General features: G+C 40.1%; 1 protein-coding gene across 1 annotated transcript in view; it reads left to right on the top strand.

Annotated features, from left to right (window-relative positions):
- Positions 1–15067: 15067 nt before the first annotated feature.
- Positions 15068–15366, top strand: part of PEX5L (peroxisomal biogenesis factor 5 like) — a 97216-nt gene continuing 96917 nt past the window's right edge. The window contains exon 1 of the mRNA XM_065640011.1: positions 15068–15136. Within this exon, the coding sequence (XP_065496083.1) occupies positions 15116–15136 (21 nt within the window). The 5' untranslated portion in view covers positions 15068–15115. The remainder of the gene's footprint in view (positions 15137–15366) is intronic.

Raw genomic sequence — 15366 nt, 5'->3', positions numbered from 1 at the left:
GCTTCACTCTGTGACTGCAGAAGTAGACTGTGGTACCTTATAGTAGAATCACTTGGAGACGTGAATTTTTTTGCAGCATGCTAGTGCAATGAATAAAGCTGAAATACGGACAAAAAAGACAGAGGAGTTCAGCTATGAGAAGAAATTAACTGTGTGACAGTGTTTTGGCTACAGAGGAAGTCCAAGGCCACCCGGCAAGGTTGGGGGAAAAGTCCTGTTCTGGAAATATAGAAAGGACATGTTATAGTCTCTTCTTCTCAAGTCTATTCTTTCCCTTGCAGCTAAGATTTAAAATGGTGAGTGAAATACAAGCTGGTGGAGGAATAAATGCAATTGACTTGAACTTGAAGTTAAATTTAGCTCTGTTAACCCTCTGTTAGGTTCCTGTCTGAACCAAGAAAAGTAACTTTGGTTTGAGGTAAGGTATATTTCTTCTGCCAGTCCTTAGCCTTTGTATTTGTGGGCATGGCAAACTAGAAACATCTCTCCCTAGCCTAGGAGGCTGATTTACAGATAGAAGCTCATTATGCTAATCTAAGTACAAAAAAAAAAATAAAGAAAAGGCCTCAGGAGGTAACAATCCAGACTCAACCTATCTCTGCTTGTGTGTTTACATTAACCGAGAAAGAACAAATCATCTTTTATTTCTAGTAACAGCTCAGTTCCTACAGGATGGCCAAGTGAGAACTGCTTGTAATTACTGATTACAGGAAGTGATTACTCACTTCCATGGCCCAGAGAAACTGGGCTTCAGCCATACCTGAGATGTTTAGGTATATAAACGCTCTTTGACTTCCTTTGGAAATTGCAAGTTGTATTTTGAGAATGATGTTTTACTGACATGACAAATGACCTTAACATTTCAGAGAGAAGATTACTTCAAAGTCAGAGTTATTGGTACTTCAAAGTTTCCTCTCCAGGTCACGTAACTTTCCTCTGAGATCCAGTGCATCTTTCTGTCAAACGAAGATGATGATGATAACCCATATCATCATGATATTTCAAGTCTAAATTCATTAAAACTTACAAAATGTTTTGCGGTGCTTAGGAGAAAAATGTTACAGAAATTGAAAGCATTTTTGCTATACTAATTAGCTGAAGAGTGAGACCTCTACAGAACTGTAGTCCACCCTTTGGAGGGATTACAGGTGGTTTTCAGCTGTGAATTTTTTTAAAGTCTGAACACATTTTATTTACTGCAACTGGAACACAAATGAAAGCATGCTGAATGCACAGTGCCAGTATCACTCCCAGCAACATTGGCTTAGCTTGCCTTAGTTCTTCATATTTACATCTGAAATTATATAGTCATACTGGGAAGTAATAACTCATATGTTGCCTTTTGTCCTAAGGAAGTGCTGTGAAAATTAACATGTTGAGTATACAGAGGAATCATGACTAGAGTTTCATAGCTTCACAGCTCACAATAACTGCTCAACAGGTTAGAGCAGAAATAAAAGATGAGTAGGGAAGCCGACAGGAGCGCTGAGTGCATGGAAGGAGCCAGAATTTAGGTGGGCAGAACATAAGTGTTTAAATTGGAATTTAGACAAGACGGCAGAGCTAACATGCCAGTAATGTAAGAAAACTGAGAAGCAGCTACAACAGATATTTTGATCACTATTAACGTACTTCACAGTTCTTGTAGGGTGATAGCACAATCTGTTACCATGAAAAGAATTGTGAAGATTTAACTGAATTTATTAAAATCTCTTTGTCCACCACTGGAGCAAAGGTTTCAATATTATACAGTCTAAGTGCATTTTCTTGCAATTTGCTTGCTTTGGTTTATGAAGAGGCACCCAAACTGGAATAGCAGCATCCCAGAATCAGCTGTTAGAGGGATTTACAGCACATAGAAAGAGACACCCTGTGTGTCACAAAGAGCAGATACACACTAAGCAAGGCTTCCCTAGCAAAGGGAAACAGCAGATGAGCAATAATGCAGATTCGGTTGGAAATCAATTCATACTTCAGAGAAGGATGAGAGTTTTGAGAACTTCCAAGGTAGAAAAACAGGACCAAACATTTTTCTCCAGAGTGTCTCCATCTCTGTGTTTGGTAATAGAGCAAAGCAGGATGATATGCGGTAATCCAAATAAAGTGAGTAAAGGGGAATGCATTAAAAAAAATTAAGTTGTTGCCTCCTCCTTGGACCTATCAGGTATTTTTTTTTCCAAAGCACAAATTCTCTATATAGCCTTCATCTTCCAAATGCCAGCAACATTTTTGCTCTTCATCAGCTGGACGCTTCTCGAGTCGATTATTTTGCCATGAATGTCTCTCACCAAGTCTCCCAGCACATACTGCATCTTCCTCCCTGTCTAATGAAACAGGTACCTCACATATCACCTAAATTCTTCCCTGTATCTAAACAAATGCATATTTCTACTTCACATGATATCTTAATCACTAGTACTTTCTGGAGAAAAGTTTCAACATCTGCTGTATCTTAACTATAGTGTCCCAAGGGACACCAGCTGACTTTCACATTAGTTAGCAAAGTCTTCCCTGTTAGGAATTCTTCGGAGGCCAAATCATTCATCTTAACATCACCACAACACAGCAGGTGAAATACTTCAATGCAGCAAAGAAGTACAAGACCTATTTACCTCCCAAGACATTTATGTAGGATTTACTTACTAAGCCTACAACAGAGGTGGTAAACACCCTCCTGCAAAAAGATGAATTCCACCTCGAAAGAGGTGGAGTTGTTCAGTAAGGAGCAGGCCTTTGGCAGGTAGAAATTATCACAACTCTGTTGTCATGGAGCTATGAGAATTTATCCCTGCTGAGGATCTGCTCCAGGATTTTGCAGCTTTTATTACTGTGTATGTATTCTAGTAGTGAAAGCTTGTCTATCATGACAAAAGTAAGCACAACACCATGATTTGTTTGTATTTATTACTCTATGTTTTTATGTGTTACTCATTGCCTTTTTTTTTTTTTTTCTAATCACATCTGCTTTTGGTCTTCCTGAATCTGAAATCCCCTATTAAGACAAATTGTCAGTAAAAGCCTTTATCACTCTCTGCTGGCCCTGGGACACGTGCAGCTAATTACCTGCCCGCATCTCTGCCCCAGTTTACACTGAGAAAACAGAAGCGGGGAGACTGTGTTAGTGACAGTTTTAAAGAGAAACAGTGCTGGGACAAGATTAGAACATATAAGTTCCTGGTCTAAGTCCTCTGCTTCCATGACCAGACAATACTTCATGACAAACTGAGGACATGTTTCTTTTTGAAAATGATGCAAAGACATCGTTACTGAGAATCAAGAATTGAACTTCAAAGTGAAAAAAAGTGAATAGTGAAAACTTGTAACAACAGTTAGGAACAAGACTTTTTGAAGTGTTCTCTAAAGCTTTATTTTTGTGCTTTATTCAGTTGCACAACTCCGCAGAATCACTTTTATATAGTTGTTTGTAATGAGCATGCCCATTTTTTGGAATGAGATTTGCAGAAGCACCAAGAGATCTCTGAGTGCAAATCCCATGCCTTCCTGTGAGACTCATGTTATCGTATCACTTGTGTTCACTTTGAAAAGGTGAATCTTTCAAATCCAGTCGGGGTTTTATTTCTTTTTTGACAATAGGGACAGAGTTAGTTAAACTGGCCCTAAGCCAAAGTAAATTCCAGCCCCCCTCCCAACTAGAGTCTTTTCTTATGAACACAAATGAAGCCGAGACGCAAACTGGATGCCAGCTTTCAAAGAATCAGTTTATCATAAGATATTCAGAGCCCACCTGTGCACTTGAACAATGTGTTTCAGAGGTGTGAAAACAGAGACACTCCTTACATAGGCATAAGACATAATCAATTATTCTTGTCCTATCTCAGCTTGTTAAACTGATGACTGCTATTTTAGATCACAGGATGTGCATTCTTTAAAGAACTTTAAAATCTACAGTGAAGTTTTTCATTCTGTCTATGTCAAAGGACCTCAGTTGCTTTTGTCTCTGTTACCATCAACACATCGCAAAATTTTAAGGTAGCTATTTTGTTACTAACTGAAGATAAAATGCATTTTCCCCTCTGTGCAGTCAAAATGAATACCTCTGTTACAAATACGCTTAGAACCATTAAATCATGCGCCTGAAACACAAGTTATATGTGAATGACAGAAAAGCCAAAAGGAAAGATTCAGCAGAATTGGTTTGTGGCAGACTAATCTTACATGCCAAGTCTCACATTTAGAAAGTCTCACCGTTTAAAAGTTACTTCCTTGCTGTTAATTGTGTCTGGCCATTTCTGTGACATCAGGAGAAAAGGTGAACTGAAGCTGGTGTGTTCACAAAACCTGTGACCCTGCGGCTTTTTCCTTGGCAGCTCCCCCCACCAGCCTGTGCTGGAATCAAATGGGGATCTGTTCTCTTATCAGCTGGGTGATGTACATACTGCTCTGCACAGTTGCCTTTCCTGCTGTGAAATGCTGTAAAATAGAGAGATCGTTCTGCTGGGTCTCCACATGACACTACATCAAGCATACAGAAATAAAGAATACCAAAGGACTTAAAGCAGTGACACTGAATCACTCAGGGACTGGCCTGGTTGGATTGAAAAATTTAAGAGCACCTCTCAGAATCAGGCATCTGAGCAAGGATGGGAATGATTTGGCCAGCTGAGCTGGTGGGACAGACACATGTTCAGGATCCCACTAACTCATGTCTTAGAAACAGTCTTTCCTTATGTGCTCCCTTTTTCAGTAGTATGCGTTTTCTGTGTATCAGAACCAATTCCTGATCTGTGACAGGAACTTTTTAACCCTTACAGATGTTTCAGACCAAAAAAAACCCCCGCCAAAACAAAACAAAAAAACCAAACCAAACAAAAACCAACACACCACCAACAAAAACCCACCGTCATTCATTGAAAAAAATATTCTTCCAGGTTGAAACAGAGCATGCATTATGAAAAAACAACATCTGAAGCATGAACTTTCAGCTCAGCAGAAGAAAAGTAATGACTTTGGGAGCCAGCAGAGCAGAGGGAGGCCAAAAGCTGTAATGAAAAAAGGTTTGATGGCTCTAAGGGCACTGAGGAAAGCACATTCTCCATCTGATACAGGGTCTATGTGGGAGGTTAGCCCTGGCTTCCCAGAAGAGCCCTCCCAGAATGACATCAACCGTCTAGAGGAATGGGACGGAGGCTCGGGTTGGCCATGTGTGGGGTTTCAATGCTGCTGCACTTGCATGACAAAAAGCACAGCTTGAGAACTGTTTCTGGGCAAGGCGCATAGATGGGAAAAAAAGCCTCCTTTAGTCTCCCACACTAAGCATGAAAGCAGGAGAGATACATGCATGTCTGAAGAAATATATATTTAATAAATCTCAGCCTTTCTCTTATTTAGTAGGAAGTTGTGTGGTATAAAGGACAACACTGCAGCTCAGGAATCAGTAACAGCAGGTACTGTCCTTCTTCTGCCAGCGTCCTACTAGGCAGTCTTGAGTAAATCAGTTTAGAGATTACAAAATCGGTAATTACAACGATCAATTGTTTGTTCCTACAGTACAACTATAAGTCCACTCTAAATCAATACCGACTTGAAGCAGAATATATTTTTCAGAAAAAAAATACTCTTGATTATAAAAATTCCAGACAGAAAATCCACAATGAACCTTTAAAAACCATTTCCACAGCTTATTACCTTTATTATAAAAATGTGCACCCAGAGTCCACTGCTGCCTAACTTCCAACTTTCCAATATTTTATTATCTTATGACTGCTATGTTGAGAAGTTTTCCATTATCTTATTATGTGCCTTATATATAATAGATACAGGCTGGAAAAAATTACCTTCGCTGAAACTAAATCGGTTCAAGCACTTGAGTATCTTGCTGCATAGAATGTCCAATCCATTAATCATTCCCTAAGCCTTCACCAATTCTTAATTATTTTTTGAAACATGAATCTGAACCTTCACACGTACTCAGATATTTAGGAAGTTGTGACATCACCACTGGCACAGAAATAGCATAAACTTCATGATTCCTGTTTGAAGTTTCTCTTTCGGCCTTTGGCTACTGTGTGACAGTGAAATCCTACGTTCAATCAATTATCTCTCATGATCTCCCAAACACTTTTCAGTCGTTATGTCTCAGGATAGAGTCATTCATCCTGCAAATGTAAGCTAAATTACTTGTTCGTATATATGAAAATATATACATTTAAACCAAATACATACGTATATGATTTTACCTTCAAGTTTTACTGAAGCATATGATTTATGGATCACTTCATAAGTTAACTTTATTTCCAAAGTCCCAAACTTCATTCCATCTGCATGAATTTACCATTAACGATTTTTTAATATTTTTCCAGTCATTAAAAGTACTGAGAAAAAGAGCACAGCCCAACAATGCCTAAGGGATCCGATCAGATAATGATTCCCACTTTGCATATTAAGACTACCAGATAAGTAGGTTTAGGTCCTTTTAATGTGTTGCCCAGTTGAATTTGCATTATTCTTATTTCTTAATCAAAGGTTGTATGGTACCATGACAAATGCCCTAAGAAAGTCCATTACATCAGCATGGCAACATTCATTGACCAAACCTCATATATCACAAGAAAGCTATTGAGTTAGTCTGACACAATATATTTTCCATAAGCCAATGAGAACCACCATAAATTACATTATTCTTGATTATTACTTTACTAATAACGTCCCATATCAGTCTTTCATTATTTTGTCAGGGATTGGCACCAGGCTGGAAGGCCTGTAATGACTATGGCATCACATTTAAAATTCTGGCACAGTATTTGCCTTCCCAGTGCTGTATCAATTAATAAAATACAACATTAACAGTCCAGAGACATTCTTAAGTGGTTCCTTGAATACTCCCCAATGAACGTTGTTGGAACTGCTGATCATAAAATGTCTTAACTCGAACAGTAGCTGTTTAACAACCTCCACAGTTAGTGACAAAATGAAAGGAATTTCCCAAACCCTATCTCTACCTGTACAAAAAGCAGATAACAGCACTTACTCCCAAAATGCTTTGAGATCAGTAGTTTAAACACAATTCCTAAGAGCTCGGCATTTGAATTTTTAACTCCTCTGTATTGCTATACATCTCCAATTATTAAGAACATTCATACTGCAACAAAAATCCTTCTTTCTTCTGTATTGAATAGGATCTGATGTACAAAGCATTCTTGTATCTTTTTCGTGCTGTGTACCCAGAGTTTATACAGCAACATTAAACCTTCTGCTGTCAGGAAGTCCCTTATGTAACTGCGTGCAGTCACTCTCAATGGATGTTTCACTGAATCCAGTAAATTCTCTGGGTTTCTCAAGTACAGCAAATAATGAAGCAAGTAATATGGTAAGAGGAATATGTCTCGCCTGTATTATCAGTAATTACAAGTGCATAAAATATAATTAAAGAGTATAAGTTTTCACTTTGAGATCCGTAGAGCATTTTTGTACTCAAGAAAAAAATATCAGAATAATATCCTTGCAAATTATCCTTTCATTTGAAGTCTTCCATGTTTTAGGTACTGGTACTAGGTAAGCATTTTTAGCAGTATTAAACCATTTAAACCTGATTTTCATTAACTGTATAAGAATTCTACATAAGTAATTTTTCCTGACCTCAGGGTAAATTGATATGTTTACATTGCACTCACTGATGCGATGACAATGTAGTGCAGGCATACCAAAGCTAGCTTTAAACCAAAGCCAGCCTGGACACTGGCACCCATCTGGCCACAAGACATCACGAGCTTGGAGTACGTAAAACACCTGCATATTCATGCAGCTTTTAAAACATGTTTTGGAGCCCACAGTGAGCTATATGGTGTTAAGCTAGTACTGGTATCTGAAAAAAGACTAGATTTAAATTACCTAAGGCGGTCAGCTGTGATCAGAAGTCTAACAGACCTAACACCAGTGATGGGAAGACAGAGGCTTGAAAGCATTTAGGCAAGTTAGTTGTTTTTAGAATAACTACACCTGATCAAATTCACGCTCAGATACTTTGAGCACATATTGAAACAATTTCAGAAGCTTTAAATACAACTTGTAAACACATACAAACAGCATTAAAAAGAGAGCAGAGAAAGGCCAAAAAGCTTACTTTAAATTACAGCAGAAATACTATAACAATTAATCAAACAAACAATTTAAATATCTAGATGATGAGAAGAGGCTGAGTAACCAGCAATGCAGACTGTTTTCTCTGTACAATAGAGTAAGAGGCATTACAGACAGGCAAAAAAAGACTAGATACTTTTAATAAGAACTTTATGATATTGTAATAAACATCTGGGGGAAACATGGTCTAGAAAAACTGCTGTTAGGTGGCCGCTAACTCTACTCAGAAAACAGTTATTGATGGTTTGCTGTCAAACTCAAGGGGTTTCCCAAATGGCATTCCATTGAACACCATATAATTCAGTATTTTGATTAGTGATTTGGCCCAAGGAATAGAAAGCATATTTGTTAAATTTGCAGGCAACATGAAGCTGGAAAAGCTTGTGAGAACAAGACAAGGATGTGATCAGAATTTAAAAACATTTAGATAAAGTGAAGAAATGGTTTTAAGTAAGTAGCATACAAGTCAATAAGTACAGTGGCAAAACTCTACAGTTAGGTAGGACTAATAAACCACAAAAACCACAGTGGGTAAGGTACATGATTCAGGAACATCACCAAAGGTAACAGCAGATCGCAAGCTGAACATGACTCAACAGTATCATGGTATTGTGACATCATATGGGGGGACATATGAACAAAAATACTGCGTGTAATACACACGAAGGAATTTTTCTAGTCAACTCATAAATAGTAGATTAGAGTACTTGTCCAGTTTTGAACATTACTGAAGTAAAACAGTCTAAGGCAAGTAATAAGAAAGATGATCAAGATCTAGAAAACCCAATCTATTTGACAAGGTTTAAGGAACTGGAATTACTTTAGTCTAGAAAATAGAAACTTAAGGGATATGCAATAATTTTCTTGAAATATGTATGAAGAAGCTACAAAGGGAAAGGGAAGACATCCTTCTCCACATCTCTTTTGGCTAAAGCAAAAAGGGCATGAAGTCCAGCAGTGCATATTTAAGTAACATCAACAGTAAAAACTTTCAAATAGAAGGATAGTGAAGTCCTAGAGTCAGTGAAAAGTTTGTGTTTACTTCAGCAGAAGCAACCCAGGGTACAAAGTCAAGAAAACTTGAGAGCATTGGCCATTGAAACATAGTTTTCTTGGAATGTGCAATCAAGTGCATGAGGAAAGTGGAGAGACAATTTCTCCTCCTTTCTTTGTCTAAATATGCAGAAGATCCTTTTTGTGTAAGGCATTTCTGTGTGGAGAACAGTGTTACTACACAGCCTCCCTGCAAACAAAGAAAATCTCTTCTGCTAGGAAACAAAATATATGGCTGGACAAACAACAGTAACTGTGGTGCTAACAAATACAACCACAGAGGATAAAGGCAGGACAGATCTACCAGGCGGCCACTCTCTGTTATGATTCAATGTGGGTGAGATGTTAACAGACAACCATGACTTGCATCCTCCCTCAAGTAGCCCAATTTGGCAGCGCTGGCTGATGCCGAACTCAAACAAGTGCATGTGAAAGCCCCCTCAGAGTCCACCTTTCCCAAGGAGGTTACAATTTCTCCACAGCACTTGTGTCAGATCTGGGCATGAGTGGCACAGGCTGTGTAGCAGCAGTAACCCTGTCCCATCACACACTCTACTACAAGTAAGCCACTGCTAACAGGGACACAGCTGGACTGCTCCCCCTCTGCCCACTCACAGCACTTACCCTATATATAAAATCGGGCTAACAACAGGCATATTATATGTAAATGAGGGTAACAACGACGGAAGCTTCAACTGAAATAAAACTGTGGACTTTGTAATTATGCTGGTCATAATCTGGAATAACGGGGTATTTTTCTTCATTCTGTTAACAAGTTCTACGCTGGTATTTACTGACAGAGCAGAGATACAAGTGAACAAAACCAGTGTAATTCCAACATAAAGAAGAATTACCCTGTTAGTATTCTACTCAGGGTATTTACAATCTAATTGCTGTTTGTTACTGTGACTTGTGCTTTCTACACCGACTCTTGTTAATTAAACGTTTATATGCACCATTAGCAAAACTTTTAGCTTTTAAAAATTAATTTAGGATTGTGTGTTGCTCAAATTTATTATTCATTAAAGTATGTAAAGCACCTCAAACACCTCTTTTACATGTATTCCCTAAACACGTACAAATCATGTCAGCATATAAAAGCAGTGCGTAAATACACATAATATAATTAGCACTTTCACTGATGTGTGGTTGTACCATTCATACCTTACAACTGCAACTAGAAAACAAAGTATAAAGTGTAATTAGAATCTGTCTGAACTAACAATATTATAAATTCTTTATTCTATAATATTTAACACTATTAATACATTAACAACTGAATTTTCACAGTATTTGCACCTCACTCAAGTCTAAAAATAAGCAAGGATATTTTTGGTAGTTAATTTTTAATCAGTTCCATGTTTTCACAAATTAGGCCAATTATCTTTAGTTAGCAGAAAATATTATTAACAAAAATATTTGTTAGTGTTAATGTTTGTAAGGATGTATTTCTTAATAAAACCCAGGCGTTAGGCCTAAATGAACCCAAAAGTTTCCATATATGCAAATTACTTAATATCTTCATGGTTACATGACCTAATAGACTGATGTTTTATATAAGGCACATATGCCACAACATGACTCTACTATTGAACAAAGCATCAAATCTGTGTCTTTACGACCAAAGAGATGCTACTGTTGGATGTTGGCAACACAACCTGTTGTCAAACGTGAGAAACACCAAGAGATTCAGGGCGATCTGCACAGCACAGTGAGCAATGGAGACAACAACCTGCTGTGGACCTGGAGGTCGGAGCTCCCTGAAGCACTGTCTCCAGGTCTTGCTCCTGAGTGGCAGGAGCACAGCACATCGCAGGCAACGGCAGCTTCCCATGCCACTGATCACCCCCAATTGCCACTTTAAACTCTTCCTTGGAACACTTTGTTGAGCGAAAGTTACAGCTATGGAAACTCATTTTCCTTCAAGTTATCTACTGCCCACCTTCAGAAAAGCATCCCTATCAAGGAAGAGCAACTAACTCCATGTTTCACATTGAGTATATATCCACTTTTCTGACTTGGAATGTGCAGGTCTGTTCACCACTGCATGATTTCCCTAATAAAAATCATTACTTACCCTAGACATGTGGTTTCTTAGCATGGAAACCACAAACTTTGCCATTCCAATCACCTTTTTAACAAAGATTGTGATAACTTTAACAAAGATTGTGATTGTGGTAACTTGAAGTCTATACGTGTTGTCTTGAGCAGTTTCAGGGTCAGTGATTTAAAACTATTTTTTTCAATTTGCAGGATGACGTAAATATCAGTAATGCCTAAAGGAATGAAATATCTACCTCTATGGAAAATCAATAGGCCTGCCAGTGGGAGTTAAATGTCAGAGTTTTGACAATAACTCAGTAGTTGCCAGATTCTCCAAAACACCTGTGCAGTTCTGTATTTCTGAATATGCCCCTACACTCCCATAACTATCTCTAGGCTTCCTAATAGTCCTAACTGACCCAGAAATGTATTTGAAAACAAATTCTGAGCATTTATTTGTAAAATAAAGTATTCTTATTTGACTTTTTACAAAATTTCCCCTGGCAATTTAATATTAATTAAAATCTGTTGAGCCATATGGTGACTCTTCTTTCTCTTAACAAACATTATGACTTTCATATTTTCTACCATGATTTTTCCCATTTTTGCCATAACAAACAGCATAGCTTAGAGAGCTCAGAGCACACAGACATCACTGGCTCAAACAGCAATGCAGCTACAGAGACAGACCGAAAGGGACCACAAAAAAAGCATTTTAGGCAAGTGAACCTTGTGCAATTAAATATACCCTGTAACAAAACAGATCTTCACATTGACGAATAGAGCAGACTCACAAGCAGCATAGGCCCTGGCACGCATCTTTTGCTAAGCTATAAAGAACTGGCCTTTATATTTATGTTACAGAATTGCACGCTAATGCTTTCTGTCCCACCCACCATCACACATTTTTGAAATTGTACTATAACTGAGCAATAAATATCCTGCATTAACTCCAGAGTAGAACTAGACAGAAAAAGAAATAATCTTGCCGAAGCTTCTTCTAGTGAAGAGCCAGAGCAAAGGCGGAGTTTCCACTTGCGGAAGCACAGCGCTGTGTGAGCGAGTGTGGCTTACAGTGGAAGATATTTAAAGATCAGCTCCTTAGGAAGAAGCCACTGCCACCCATCTACCTCTGCATCCATCTCCCTCCGTCTCTCCGCTGCACTGATGGCTGCTTTGCAGCCTCCTTACTGACTGAGGCCAAGCGATTTAGGCCCTGCTGAAGGAAAAGGTAAAAGCTGGATCTACCTGGCTTTGCTGGATCTATTAGATCCTGCCAAAATGTGCCTGAGTGTGCCACTGCATCAACAAATTGCAAAATGAATTCACTTTCTTCTGATGCGTTAAGAAAAATGCCTATTCCAACACACACTATGCTATAAAATCTCATATCTAGCATTTGGGTCTTGCCAATTTCTACCAATGTTTGTCCCTCACCCACAAATAACATGACAAGAATAATCATTCCTCAATTAACAATTCTTCTACTATAAGTGTAGCTCTTTTTATCCCATAGGAAAATTTAAGTCTTTATGCATATACTTAGATTTAGAAAAAAATATATACTGCTACATACTGGCTTTGACAAATTTACCCCAGCTTCCACTCTGAGAAAAGCAAAAGAGCCCTGTACTTAAAACAACAAAAAAGAAATATTCACATGCCTTTAGAAAATTCAGCTACTGTAGAAAACCTGCACACTAACCCAGGAAAGGGCAATCTGGATCTACTGTAGCCAAAGTGAAAAAGTGCACCTTTAAGATTACTAAAAGCTTAAGAGTCTAACATATCTCTGTTCTACCAACTGCAAAGACACCAAGGCTCCAAGCTTAAATAGGACTTGCTTTTTCTCATCTAGACCTAGACTTTCTTCTAAATTGAGCACAAAGGCATCCAGATATTTATATCTCAAGAATCTGTACTCCACATTTTATATTTTAAATGAGACCACGATAATTCAAATCTGATCTTTTCATCTATGTAAGTGCAGTCACCATTTGTATTACACAGTGGAGTTTTACAGTGAGGTATGTCTAACATGTATGGACAATCCTAAAGAAGTATTTTAAGCTTATCAGCTCTTAATTGAGGTTTTCAAAGCGGCTTAAGGGATTTAGACAAAAAAAATATTCATTTCTTATTTCCTTTTATCACCAATACATGGCTAAACTCCTAGGCTGCTCTGAAAATCTCAGTGAGCCAGATACATATTCATTGGATGTAAGAGAACTGTCACTTTTGCTATGTATCTAAAAGATAAAACTCGCAAACTTAAATGAAAAAAATAATTGGCTAGATTTTGCTTGTGCCATCACTGATGTCTTTACAAACTTGTGTTCTGCAAAACTCCACTTTTTTAGCTGAGCAGGAACACTTCAAAAAGGCATATTTAGGCAGCTGTGGTGATACAAATGTTCCGGTTTCAGGAATAAGAAGTCTGATTTGAATTGCTCTAGTACTGGAACATGCTTAAGGTTGGATTGCTCTGGTCAATGAAAAGCGTCATAAAGTTTTGTGTAGTTTAATAATAAGACTTGAGAACCCAGAGCCGAGAAATTATACAATCTAGCAAATTACAGGTGCTAGATGTTTTCTGTATACCGAATATAGATACACTGGGTGGGACAGAAATTTGCAATGGATTTGAAGCAGCTGCTCTTATTAGCAGATTAGAAGTTGGGGGGGGAACAGAAAAAAAGCTGGATCCAAGATGATGCAGGTAGCACTTGCAGGATGTAGCAGGCCTGTTGTGTCTGTTTACAAGGTCAGATTTTTGCATGTAGAGGCTATTGCCAGATTTTTTTCTGTATAACAGTATCTTTAGTAAAAATTACCAAGGAATACCACCAAGCCAGAAAAAGAGCCTCCTGGTATTTTCTGTGAATCATGACAGACCACATGTGCCTTCATTCACAGAGCAAAAGATAGCAACATATTAGTAAGATTCAGTTCAATTACAACTACAGCCTCTGCATCTCTCTTGTCCTGCGATGCCAAACTTTTTGAGTGCTGCAGGCAGCAGCCAGCAGCCTCTTCAGCTGCGGCAGCGGCGGGGAAGGGCTTTGAGCCGGGTGCTCCGGCCCCGGCTGTGGGGGCGACCATTGCCCGGGATGCGCCCCCTCTCCTTCCACCCCAGGAGCCAAAATCCGCGCCCACCCGGGAGGCTCCGTGTGCCTGATCCAGGTTTTGCTGTGCTCTAGCTCTGGGACAATCGGGTTTTTTTGTTGTTATGCTCACCATTTTATTTATTTTTTTTTTAATTGCTGCAGAGTGAGCCGCCAGCCGCTGGCAGGGCGGTGGCACCGCGGTTCCCCCGGGAACCCGCCCGGTGGCCGCGGCCGCTCCGCGGGACTCCGCGCGTTCCCCGGATGCCGAGCGCTGCCTCTGCGGACGGAGAGAGGGAGGAGGGAGAGAGGGAGGGAAGAAAGGAGAAAAGAGGGAGGGAAGGAGGCCGGGGCTGCCTCCGGGAGGCGGGGGAGGGCCGGCGGGGCCGCCAGGCGGGCAGGCCGGGCCAGCTGGCAGCGGGACGAGGCGCGGAGCGGCGGGCGAGGCCCGGTAGCGGGCGGCCGCGCTCCGCCCCACGGCGCTCCCCGCCCGGCGGCCCCGCCGCCTGGGTCCGGCCCGCCCCCCAGCACCCCGCGAGGAACAGCTCCTGTGCAGTTCGCAGCGCCGCATTGAAAAGGGAGCGGGAGGGAGAGGCAGAAAGGAAAAGAGAGGAGGGAAGAAAGCAGCCCGGATCTCTGGGTTACTGAAAGCAGCAAAGGAGCTTCCAGGACAAGCTGAATCTTCTGCAAAAAATAGCTCTTTCAGGGTTAGGCTTTTTTTTTTTTTTTCTTTTAGTCGAGTGCACAGGAGAAGTGCCCCCACCCCAGCGCGCACCCAACCTGTCGGCCTGAGGGGCACCTGAACCAGCCAAAGCAGAATGTACCAGGGACACATGCAGGTAAGAGGCTGTCAGCAAGCTGGAGAAGCCTTTTGAACAGGCTCCGCTGAAATGTGGTTCTGTGAAGTTCCTGTGGGTTGAGCAGAGGGGAGATGCCACCTTGGCACCGTGCAACAAGTGAACTGGTGCAATATGGTCATGGCATTCCAGCTCAGGGCTGGAGGGAAGAGCTGGCCTGGGGCTAGCACTGCTCAAGGGGGAGGATGGAAAAGGGGTTCTATCAACTTTGT

Source organism: Caloenas nicobarica, chromosome 8, assembly GCF_036013445.1.
Source record: "Caloenas nicobarica isolate bCalNic1 chromosome 8, bCalNic1.hap1, whole genome shotgun sequence".
In the NCBI taxonomy this organism is placed as follows: domain Eukaryota; kingdom Metazoa; phylum Chordata; class Aves; order Columbiformes; family Columbidae; genus Caloenas; species Caloenas nicobarica.
This window is presented reverse-complemented; position numbering and strand designations above follow the sequence as displayed.